Source organism: Colossoma macropomum, unplaced genomic scaffold (assembly GCF_904425465.1).
Source record: "Colossoma macropomum unplaced genomic scaffold, Colossoma_macropomum, whole genome shotgun sequence".
Taxonomy (NCBI): domain Eukaryota; kingdom Metazoa; phylum Chordata; class Actinopteri; order Characiformes; family Serrasalmidae; genus Colossoma; species Colossoma macropomum.
The window spans coordinates 8,381,320-8,394,215 of NW_023494800.1; the positions used below are offsets into that span (position 1 = coordinate 8,381,320).

General features: G+C 39.9%; 1 protein-coding gene across 1 annotated transcript; it reads right to left on the minus strand.

Moving 5' to 3' along the window:
- Positions 1-965: 965 nt before the first annotated feature.
- Positions 966-6,323, minus strand: ackr3a (atypical chemokine receptor 3a). The gene is made up of 2 exons (XM_036588243.1): positions 6,242-6,323; positions 966-2,343 (listed from the first exon to the last, which is right to left on the minus strand). Exon 2 carries the CDS (start codon positions 2,323-2,325, stop codon positions 1,234-1,236), a length of 1,092 nt encoding a protein of 363 aa, XP_036444136.1. The 5' UTR covers positions 2,326-2,343; positions 6,242-6,323; the 3' UTR covers positions 966-1,233.
- Positions 6,324-12,896: the final 6,573 nt, after the last annotated feature.

Below are 12,896 nucleotides of genomic sequence, written 5' to 3' on the forward strand. Positions count from 1 at the left end.
TTTTTGTCCGATTGCAATTTTGATCCAAAGCTCACACTGTGTGGGACAAATTAACAAATGAAGCACACTACCACATTTACAGGACTCTTTATTAGACAGATTTGCAATATCAACAACATAATTTGCTCATTTATGGGCAAGATTTCTTGTTTTGAATGTTGAAATTTTTAGCCAGTTGTTTTTTTTATTTAGAACAAGAATCAAGTTAGGTATTACATCAAAAGTCTAAGGCAACCAGCTATTTAGCAAATGAGTCATTATTATGCTGTGACATCTTGGTACAGGTGTAGCAGCAACATTCTGTAGGAGTGTGAGTGCACTTACCTGCTCCGGTTATTCATAAAAGTCTTAAAATTGCAACACAAGTCTGACAAAATAAATAAATAAATAAATAGATTAATTGCCTATTTTGTGTTTTGAGCAATAATCTGTTGATTCTGGTTGTGCATTCCTACTATAGATCTATAGATTTTTATAGGAGTGTTACACAGCACTCAGAAATTCCATCCTGCTTTGCACAACTCCACATATTCTCAGTACCGTGTACTGCCTGTGTCCTGTTTTGTATTTATTGTAAGTCCTTTGTATTCATTGCACTGTATTGTCTGCACTGTGTATATTGTATTGTCTTGCACTTGTGTCCCTGTGTTGCACCATGGTCCTGGAGGAGTGTTGTTTTGTTTCACTGTGTACTTGTATACAGCTGAAATGACAATAAAGCCTCTTGAACTTGATTCATTTACAACAATGTGCTGGTATATTCTAGTGAAAGGAAAGTTGCTGTTAAAAAGACTAACACTGGTGAATTTGGTTTATACTCCTAAAAGTAGCAAAGACATAGATCCCTCCAAAGACCCCTTTTCGCCTCCTTTATTTTTAGTGTAGGTGCCGTCCCTTAGTACTGTATAGTATCCATAAACTCAACCTGGAAACATTGATTTCAGAAACATGTGTTGTATTACACCTTTATTGCATTACACTTATTGTATTACATGTTGACCTACATCTATTTTATAACATCTGTATTGCAAAGAAAACTGCTGGTTCTGGATGAGTGCTGGCCTTACACACATTTCAGAAGTCTTTTTTTATTAGCAAGAAGGGCATTCTGACAGGTCTAGTTCCCTCCTCTGATTTCTAAATGCAAATACAAATTTCCATTAATGTGGAATTTCAAACTCTAAAACATTCTTTGTTTTAAAGTTCAGAACTTGGAGTCCAGAAGGTCCTACATCACAGCTGGTTCTCAAAAGCTGTGTACTCTCGCTCGGTGCCCTGAATGCCTTCTATGAGGTGTGCGAGGCCTGTGCGGATAGAGTATTTGAAGGTGAAAGCTTTCATGAGGTTGTGGCGATAGTGGCACCGTGAGAAGCTGTAGACCACTGGGTTCAGGAAGCAGTGGAGCAGGGACAAGCCCTGGGTGAGGTGCAGCGCAACATAGAGTCCATTCTCTGCCTCACAGCTAAGTGGTAGCAGCCCCAGCATGGCCAGGGCATCTGCCAGGAGGACTCCTTGATATGGTGCCCAGCAGGCCAGGAAGACCACAATATAAGTAAGGATGTTCTTCTTATTGACACTACAGTCTGGGTCCCTATTTGAAGAGGCCAGAGCACTTGCTAGCAGCACGGATGAGGTGGCAAAGACAGAGAAGGGCACAGCAAAACCCAACACTACAAAGCTTAATTGCAGGCCCACCATCCACTCCATTTGGTTGTTTTCTGGGTAAACAGGACGGCACAAGGTCACATCGCTGTGCACAGACTTAACCGATTGGAGGAAGTAGGTATCAGGCACTGAAGCAATCAGAGCAACTAGCCATACTCCAGCACAGACCAGACGCCGCATAGTCTTTTCCCATCGAAAGAAGGCGTCGTCTGTCCAAACCACGGTCAGGTAACGTTCCACACTCATGCAGGCCAAGAAGAAGATGCTAGCGAACAGGCTAACACTGAAGGTCAGGTGAGTCAGCTTGCAGGCAGCTTGACCAAAGGGCCAATGACCCTCCTGTGCAAGTGAGCTTGCCCATATAGGAAGTGTGGTCACCACACATAGATCAGCCACAGCCAGGTTGAGAATGTACAAGTGCATCTCATGACGGTGTCGACGCTCTGAGCGTAGGTTGATCCAGATTACCAAGCCATTGGCAGCCACACCCACCACAAAGATGAGGACGTAGAGGGTGCACATGGTCTGGAGGAGGGCTGAACGTCTGAAGTAGGTGGGGCACATTTGGGTCTCTACCTGTGACATGTTGTGATGGTCTGTCATATTGAGGCCATTCCATGCAGTGAATAAGTCAGAGAGTTCACCGGCAGTGAAGCTCATTTTTTACTAGTAGAGGATCTGGAAAAAAAGAAAATCTATCAAATATAACTAAGGAGAAATAAAAAGTGAATACTATTATATCACTGAGTGGGGATAGAGAAGAGATAATGTCATCAAGAATAACAAAAATGAGCATTATTTATGTAGCACCTTTACAACGACAAAGGCAAATAACATTAATTCATTTCAGAGAATGAGCCTGTGATGCTTACATTTGGTCATGTGACATACAGTCGTATGTAAAAGTTTGGGTGCATCCTGATCAAATAGCATAGGGCTTCATTCACCAACCATTCTTAAGAAGAAATTTCTTCTTAAAACCCACTTTTGTAGTTTTCACAAGGTTTCTGACATTCACCAACGGGATTTGTTCTTAGGTAAGAACAGAATCCACACACACTTAAGAGCACAAAGGTGCGAACAGTTCTGCAGTTTAGAAGTCTGCTCAACTTAAAATGATATAGTAACTGATTTCATGGCTTGTCTTGAGTTGACTCAACTTGAGGACACTTGAGGTTCACACAACTCAAACTTCTTAGTTGAGTCAAAAATTCTCCCACTACTGTTTCTAGCTCTGCATCTGTTAGACGAACAAAACTGGTCTTGGGTTTATTGACTCAGTTTCTCTACTAGCTGGAACTCCTCTTATCACACAGTCACATCTGGCATATTTCCCTCTTGGGCTTCCAGACATGCACAGCTATGGCACTGCTGGGGGTCAAACTCATAATCTCCTGATGTTGATTTTCTCCAGTGTGTTAAACATTAGTAGACACAGTATCTAGGTGGCTTCACGTGTTCCAGAGTGGCGCAGTGGACTAAGCTGTCGCCCCCACAGAAGGTTGTGAGTCGCATCAGTTCATAACCAAGAAGAAAAATGTCTAACAGGATTGTATGATGGAAAGAGTCCGTAGTGGGGAAGCTGCGTATAAAAAACAAGCTCATTTTATTTACCTCACTGAGATGCTTAACTTAAAAATTAAGAGAATGTTTGACTCAACTAGGACGTTTGAGCTGTGTGTACTTTTGTGTCCTCAAGTTGAGTCAACTCAAGAAAAGCCAGGTAATCAGTTACTGTATCATTTTGAGTTGAGCTGACCTCTCATTTTTAACAGTGAACACATCATGAATCTGACGTAGACTTTTTCTTAGGATGTTTCTCAAGAACAAATGAAAGAAAAAGTTAGGAAGATACTGGAAGTAGTAGTTCTAAACTACTCTATACAGTAAAAAAATGACAAAAAGGAAGATATTGGTGAATGGGACCCATAGTTTTGTTGATTTTCTAAGTGAAAATAAGTACACATCCTCTATTTTTCTGCATATTGGGGAAAAATAATATAAAACGTGGCCTGTGCAAAAGTTATGACACATTTTATTTTTTATATTAGGTCAGAAAAGGCCATATTTAAGTTGAGGATGTGCAAACTTATTTTCAGAAAATTAACAAAACAGGTCATTTGACCTGGGGTGTTCAAACTGTTGGATTAGAAGTCTTTTTAGTCGATGCCAGTGATGATGGATTGCTATGTGACATTGTCAGAACAGTGTACGTTAACACTAAAAATTGCTAAAAATTGTCAAATGATTTTAATGTTAAAGTCATTTAATTGTAAATAGCTCTGAGTGATATTTGGAATGGATTTTACATTGTGTGGTTGCCAGGGTTGTGGACTGACTTCTGATTATAGTTGTGAATTTGAAAGCAGATCCAGCATATATATGCAGCCTCATTCTAACTGTCAACTGATGTCCAACGGTAACATCTTCAGAAACACATTTAAAGGCTATTATTGAATGAATGCAGCAAATGAGGACATCGATATGTGCCCTACACAACACACACACACACACACACACACACACACACACACACCACACACACACACACACAACACACACACTCACACACACACACACACACACACACACACACACACACACACACACACACACACACACACACACTCACACACACACACACACCCACACAACACACACACTCACACAACACACACACACACACCCACACAACACACACACTCACACACACTCACACACAAACACACACACACACACACAACACACACTCACACACAAACACACACACACACACACACACACACACACACACACAACACACTAAGACACAAGAAAGTAAAAGGGTAAAATATACACTAGCATTCAAAAGCTTAGAATCACTTCTCATTTTAAAAACTGCTGTTATTTCATTCAGAAGTTAAACCGTGTAAACTGGAATACTATAAACCAGACACTAGACGGCATTTCACAGTGTTTTATTTATTTCAGATTTTTGGAACATCTAAAAGTTATTAAATCATAAATAATGCACTGTAATTATTCATTTGCAGTAAATAAGTTGTCCAGGGACGTGGGAAGGTGTTAAGTTGTGGGTGCTGAAATTTTAAGCCATGTAGGAGCGTAGACGCGTCGTGATATTATTTGCCTTTTTTAAACAATTTACATCAAACAGAGCGCGCCTTGCAGTGCTATAATGAGGCGAGATGACAACAACACGTATAACTGACACCACAGACCACTGACTCACAACCTCCCTCTGCGCTTTCCTTCTGGACGAACGTTATGCAAATAAGCTGAGTGGTGACCAATCAGATTGTTAATATGTGGCGCAGTAACCGATTATGTCCCACCCACAGTCACACTGTGAGATTTAACACTGCAATGCGCTCTGAATGGGAGATATAACGGTCGATAAAAACTTAATTATTACGAGAGATGATTATTTTTAAGTGTAAAAAACAATATTGGGCTGCTTTGGGACTTTAAGCTGTCCTATAACTCTGCATAGGAATATTTCTCTCTTTGCACCTCAACCTTTGACCAAGGCTTATTATAAAGTTCACACGTTATTATTATTATTATTATTATTATTATTATTATTATTATTATTATTGTTATTATTATTATGAACAATTAAACTGTCAGGGGCTGCTGCAGCCCTCTCACAGCTCGCCCACTTCCCTCATCCTTGCCCGAGATTTGGTTACCACTTGTGTACATATAAAGTAGTGTGAAAAAGTCTTAGGCGCCTAATCGCACTGCTGAAAACCTTTTATCTTGGCAGTGTGTTTTTGACAGTTAAGCACTACATACCATTCGACTAAGTGCAAAAACCATAAATACAGCAAAAAGTAAGGAGAGTTTCTCATTTTGAAAAAAACAGTTGACATCCTGTGATCTAGTCTGAAGAACTAATTTGGGTTCAGATTTCTCCTGGACGCCTCCAGCCAGTTTACATCCAGATTCGTTCAATTCCATCAGCAGCACGTCTGATTGATATAAGCCAAACCAGGTGTTGGATGATAAATGCAAATAATATGGGCTTCCTCGAGGAGAGGTTCGGAACAGGTTAAACGAAATGACATGCATAAAATCTGTACTTATTCTCTCAATGTTGTTTAGATTTATTCTAATATTAGTATTTCTCCTAACAGCAAACAATGTAAATGTACCCCTTAAAGGTACAACAGTGGTTTCAAGGTCCAATAGTGTACCATAAATAAGTTTTTCCCCGGTGAAAAGTGCGTAATTGTACCTTTTGATAACCTAATATTTTTAAAACAGAGCAATAAAATAAAAAGCCTGGAGACGAGACGGGGTGTGTGGAGTCAGTACATAGAATTTAATTGTATTATGGTACAATTATGTTCCCTGACTAAAGGTAGTGACAAGAGGGGTCCCAGTGATAGTTTTGTAACTTTTTTTTCTGAGAATTTATATATATATATATATATATATATATATATATATATATATAGGAGTTACAGCGAGAATACACGTTAAAATGCTCGTATTCACCTTAAACACTGGTGTACTGTTGATTTCTAAGGTGAGAATGCGTTGTTTTTATAAGAGACGCAACAGAAGCGCTTACCTGCTCGGGCTTAGAGCGCGGTGGTGTTACAGCGTTCGCTGCGCGCGGAAAGGCGGAGATTATAACTGCATGAGCAGAAGCTCCTCAGACTTTCGTTTGCCGTTTCAACCAGGACGTCCCTGCCGTTTCAACTGCGACGCCCCTCACAGCGCTTTCATGCCGAGGACTGTTTGGTGTCTGAGACGTACAGTGAACGAGGGTGTTGTGAGGGGCAGATAGGCTACCTGCAGAAACCAACCGTTTCACAACAAAGAGTTACTGGTTTACACAGTAATGCGACGAATGTAAGGCGACACTCATGTCACACACTTCTCAGTTCTTCTTAAAAAGAAGATTTACGCGTTTAAAACTCTCAGTTTCTCAATATTCCTTGTATCACAGTTGAAAACAGTCTACGGTGGTTTCACTTTAATACATTGTGCATAAACTTTGCTTCACTGACTGAAAATCAATCTGCCGGACTGTAACATCTCCACAAGCACACTTTCAGCACAATTTAGGGCTCCACATCAAATGAACAGTACAGTTAGGCCCGTTCCCAGTTTGGGGTGATGAGATGATGCCATGCTTTAGTTAAAACAGCAAATATTTTCTCCAGTATGTTAAACATTTGTAGACACAGTATCTAGGTGGCTTCATGTGTTCCTGAGTGGTGCAGTGGACTAAACTGTCACCCCCACTCAACTAGGACGTTTGAGCTATGTGAACGTTTGTGTTCTCAAGTCAAGTCAACTCAGGAAAAGCCAGGTAATCAGTCAGTGTATCATTTTGAGTTGAGCTGACCTCTCATTTTTAACAGAGAACATCACAGTTTGGCCCATTCCCAGTTCACCCCTCGCCCCTACCGCTTAGCCCTTACCCTTCCGTTTTGTGCGTTCATGTCTAGGGTAGGGTGTCCCGATTTTTTTTTTAGATAGAGGGGTGGGGTGAAGCGTTAGGGCTACATGGCCCTCCAAATAAAGGTTTTTCTCTGTAAAAAAATATGATAACCACTGTATTATCTTAGTTTAATGTCGTTTTAATGTGTTACGGTCCTTTTCTTCATAACAAGCATAAAAATAGTATGCTGATATTTTGGTAGCTAGCCAGTTAATTTTGCCGTTCCACCTTAAATGGTGGATTTAAGGTGGAACAGAAAAAATTCTAACAAGAAGCTGGCAAATACCTGACTTAAGCTTAATATCACAGAAGAATTAGGGGTGGGCAGTAATAGTCTTGCCCAAAACTGAAGCACAAACTGCCTGCATATGAACATCTCAGTCCAATCCATGTGCATGATATGGGATATGGAGTTTTTCCCCACCTTTGTTGCTGTAACAATATCTGCTTTTCTGCAAAGGTGTTTTTGCAAGATTTGGAAAAGATTTGTGGTTGATTGTGTAAAACATCTTAAAGGACGGGGGTGGCATGGTGGCGCAGTGGGTAGCGCTGTCGCCTCACAGCAAGAACAGCCTGGGTTTGATTCCCAGCTGGGCGACCAGCGCCGTTTCTGTGTGGAGTTTGCATGTTCTCCCAGTGTCTGCGTGTGTTTCCTCCTACAGTCCAAAAACATGCAGTCAGGCTGATTGGACACGCTAAATTGCCCCTAGGTGTGACTGTGTATGTCTGTGGAAAAACAATTTTTTTCTAGCATCATCAGAATACAAGAAGTTGATACAGTACTAAACTGTCACTGGGGCAGTACCCCTCTTGTCACTGGGGTGGTACCCTCAAATGTACATCTTCAGTACCTTTAATCAGGGAACATAATTGTACCATTTTCCACTCTGTCTTGTGTCTAGACCTTCTATTTTATTGCTCTGTTTTAAAGCATTAGGTTATGAAAAGGTACAAATATATACCTTTCCCTGGGAAAACCTTTTTATTGACCTGTACACAGTTGGACGTTACAACCACTTTGAGGGTACATTTACATTACATTAACGAAAAATGTACCTGCACAGTACCTTTATTTTGGCAGGGTAGAATCCACATATGGACACTAAGCTGCAAAAGCAGCCCATTTTTAAACCCCTCTCCTAAAAAATATTATTTACACATATCCACCATACAGGGCAGCCAATCAGAATAGGGCTTGTTTAGATATATCAGTCTTAAAGGCACAAAACACAACAACTTGTTTAATCCTAAGGGATAAACAATGTTATAAAATGGTCATGTGAAAGAGAATTGTGTTTTTAGTACATAAAGCACACACAAACATGATAAGTGAACCTCAGGGGATGAAATAAAATGCAAGAAAAATGTATGATATGGGCTCTTTAAATATCCATTTATGTTAAATGCTTAAAAAATTGAAAATTAAAATTGCAGAACTATCAAAAACTTATGTCCCAAAACATATAATGTTTTTCACTTTCCATTTAAACATGTCCCTGTACAAACTTCATGCATCTGGAAACATCTGGCACAAAATTCACCAAAGGAGTGCACAAAGAGGAGACAAGCATTGTACTAAGGACTGTGCCATACATAACTGTTTTCCATAAATAAATAAATAAACACATAAATACATTTATTTTATTATCATGACTATTTATATTGTTGCACATCACTCACTGGTTAGATTTCTCTCATTTTTCCAGCGTATGATCAAGCTAATAATAACAGTGATTTTTTTCATACTGGTTTTACCAAGAATACTTTTGAATATGAAAGGCACTGTACATGCATAGACAAATAAGCAAACAAACAAGCAAATGAATAAATATGTTGTCGAACCGACTGTCAATAATGTCATGACACTTGCCTGCAAAATCAGGACTGCACAAATCATGTTAAAAATTTCAAGCAGTAATTGAATATACTGATCTGATGCTAAACAAAACTTCATCTTTCCATGTACTGCGCTTGCAGTATTTGTTATGAAATCTCTTTAATGAATTTCTGTAGTTTCTGTAACTCTGATGTGGGATGAAGATATGACCTCATAATATGATAGGAATCAGCGGAAGGCTAATTGTTTTGAAACCGTTTGAAAGGGCCGGGCCCACCATCCCGGATATGTCCATTGTCCTTTCATATCAAAAGTACAATAGCAGGTTCCAAAGCTCTGTTATAAGCATGTTTTCCTTTGACCTGTGCCAGCGACTTTATCTCTGCTTTTCTTTTCCCAATGCGTGTTACTTTGAAATGAGGGATTGAATACGATGACTTTAAACTTTAAGCTGTAAAAACTGCAGGAATTCTTTATTGCTGAAGGAAAAGAACAAGAATATACACAGCAGGGTTACATACGCTAAACGACAAATGTCTCTCTGCCTTTCACAGAATTGATCCCTAAGTTATATGAAATTTCTGAGTCATTCCATTTAAATGATACATAATGCTTTTATCTCTACATCTTATTCCTCCACAGTCAAGCCTTAGTAACCACCTGGGATACCACAGCAACTGCCTAGCAACAACTTAGCAACCACCTGGGATACCATAACAACAGCCTAGCAATGATTTAGTAATCAGCTGGGATACTGTAGGAACACTTTAGCAACCACCTAGCAACACCTTAGCAACCACTTGTCATACAATGGCAATGGCCTAGCAACACCTTAGTAAGCACCTGTGATACAATAGCAATGGCCTAGCAAAACCTTAGTAAACACCTGGGATGTCACAGAAAAGGCCTAGCAACACCTTAGCAACCACCTGTGATACAATAGCAATGGCCTAGCAACACCTTAGTAACCACCTGGGATGCCACAGAAAAGGCCTAGCAGCACCTTAGCAACCACCTGTGATACAATAGCAATGGCCTAGCAACATCTTAGCAACTACCTGTGATAGTATATTAGCAGCCTAGCAACAACTTAGCAACCACCTGGTATACAATAGCAATGGCCTAGCAACACCTTAGCAACCACCTGAGATAGCATATCAGCAGCCTAGTAACGTTTCAGCAACCACTTTGGATACCATAGCAATGGCCTACCAAACCTGAATGACCACCTGGGATAGCATATAAGTGGCCTGGGAACACCTTAGCAACCACCTGGGATACCATAGCCATGACCTAGCAACACCTTAGTAACCACCTGTGAAACAATAGTAATGGCCTAGCAACACCTTAGTAACCACCTGGGATACCATAGCAACAGCCCAACAAAACCTGAGCAACCACCTAACAACCTCTAAGCAATGCCCTAAGAACAAGATGGAATACTATAGCAAACTTGTAGCAACACAATAGCAACTACCTAGAATTACTATAAACCCAATTATGTTATCAAAAACAATCATCAATATTTTCTTTATTAAATACTCGCGCAAAAGAAGGCTGTGTGCAGGACATGTCAGAATGGTGCTATTTCTGACAGTGGATATGTGTTTGTTGCCTTCATTTATTTTAACAACAGTGAACAAATTAAATTACAGAACATTGCATGGATAAAAGTATGTGTACATCATTCTTATAAGTGGGCTTGACAATTGCAATGCTATCACTATAGACAAACACAGGCAGTAGAATGAGTCATGTTAAATAGAACAGTAACTTTCAGTATGTCAGGGTCACAGGATACCACCTTTCCAACAACTCAACTCAACAAATGTCTGCTCTGCTAGAGCTGCCCCAGCCAACTGTAAGTGCCATGATCATGAAGTGGAAATGTCTAGAAGCAACAACCACAAAGTGGCAGGAGATATAATCTCACAGAGCAGGACCGCAGAGTGCTGAAGCTCTAAAACACTTATCTGTCACAATTTTGCACAAGCCTGAAATCACCATGTTCAATGTCAAATGCTGTCTGCATGAATGCATAGTGCTAACAGCAAAATCGTGGACCTTGCTTTGTGCACAAGGGCACTGTCATGCTGGAACAGGCAGTCCAGGCTGAAATATGTCTTGTAGATGCATCTTGAATGGGTGGGTTGAACTGCTGTGAGCTGAATATGCAGAAATGTGTTGTTTTTTGCAAACCAGAGCATTGTTGCTACTTAGTTTCCATATATAGACTGAATGGACTGGTGAGAGTGGACACAGTATATTTTGAATTTTTTACTAGTTTACATACTACATGAAACATTTTCTTAAAGGAAGAAAGAAAGAAAGAAAGAAAGAAAACAAAAAAGGAAATTTAGATTCTTTGATGCCCAGTGTTCTGGAATGACAACACATTTTTGGTCATATACTGTAGTAACACACAGCAGAGTCCACCTTGTACATAACTCCAGACACCTGCAAGGAGAAAAAAGTACAGTTTTCAGAGGAAGTGGCTTTGCGGGTTTGGTGATAGACTGATACTGCATGTCTTGGGTGTAGCTTTCACACATTTTACACCTTTCCTGAACCCACAGACCATGATACACCCTCAACGAATATACCGCGAGATACACCCTACATCATTCACAAGTGCATGACAACTTCATGAACATTACATTCATCAACACCTTTGATAAATTTCAAATTCAAAACAGCAAAAGCTCTATTTATATTGTACTGTTCATCTGGAGCTGCTAAAGGGGGTAAAATGTGAGCTAAACCAAACAGAAACCTTGATGCCTTATCAGCCCTTTTACAACATAAATCAGCTACTGTGTAGTCTGTAAGTAATTTAACGGTGGCATAGTTTTTAGGAAATGAATAACTGCCCTCTTCATTATACAACCCCATTTCCAAAAAAGTTGGAATGCTGTGCAAAATGTAAATAAAAACAAAATGCAATGATGTGGAAATCATTTATAACATATCAAATGTTGAAACTGAGAAATGTTATTGTTTTTTGAAAAATATAAAAGAGCATCTCAGAGAGCATCTCTTTCAGAAGTAAAGATGAAGAGGGGTTCACCACATTGTGAAAGACTGCACGATCAAATGGTGCAGCAATTCAAGAATAAGGTTTCTCAACACAAAATAGCAAAGAACTTTTGGTTTTCATCATCTACAGTACATAATAACACTAAAAGACTCAGAGAATCTGGAGAAATCTCTGTATGCAAGGGACAAGGCCAGAAACCAGTATTTGCTGGCCACAATCTTTGGGCCCTCAGACGGCACTGCATTAAAAACAGACATGATTCTGTAGTTGAAAGCACTGCATGGGCTCAGAAACACTACTGAAAACCACTGTCTGTGAAAACGGTTCATCACTGCATCCACAAATGCTAATTAAAACTCTTAAATGCAAAGAAGAAACTGTACATAAACAGGATCCAAAAACGCCGCTGCCTTCTCTGGGCCTGAGCTCATTTAAAATGGACTGAGGTATAGTGGAAAAGTCTCCTGTGGTCTGACAAATCAACATTTGGAGTTCATTTTGGAAATCATGGACACTGTGTCCTCCGGGCTAAAGATCACTCAGCTTGTTAGTGCACAGTTCAAAAGCCAGTATTCATGATGGTATAGGGGAGCATTAGTGCACAAGGCATGGGTGATGTGCACATCTGTGAAGGCACCGTTAATGCTGAACGAAATATACAGGTTTTGGTTTCGTCTTTTTCAGGGAAGGCCTTGCTTATTTCAGCAAGACAATGTCAAACCACATTCTGCATGTATTACAACAGGATTGCTCCGCATTAAAAGAGTCCGGGTGCTAAACTGGCCTGCCTGCAGTCCAGACCTGTCACCACTGAAAACATTTGGCGCATTATGAAATGAAAAATACGACAAAGGAGACTCTGACCTGTTGAGAAGCTGAAATCCTACATCAAACCAGAACAG

What these genes read in the sequence shown, in the direction of transcription:
- ackr3a (XM_036588243.1), bottom strand. Translation starts at nt 2,325, where the DNA reads ATGAGCTTCACTGCCGGTGAACTCTCTGACTTATTCACTGCATGGAAT.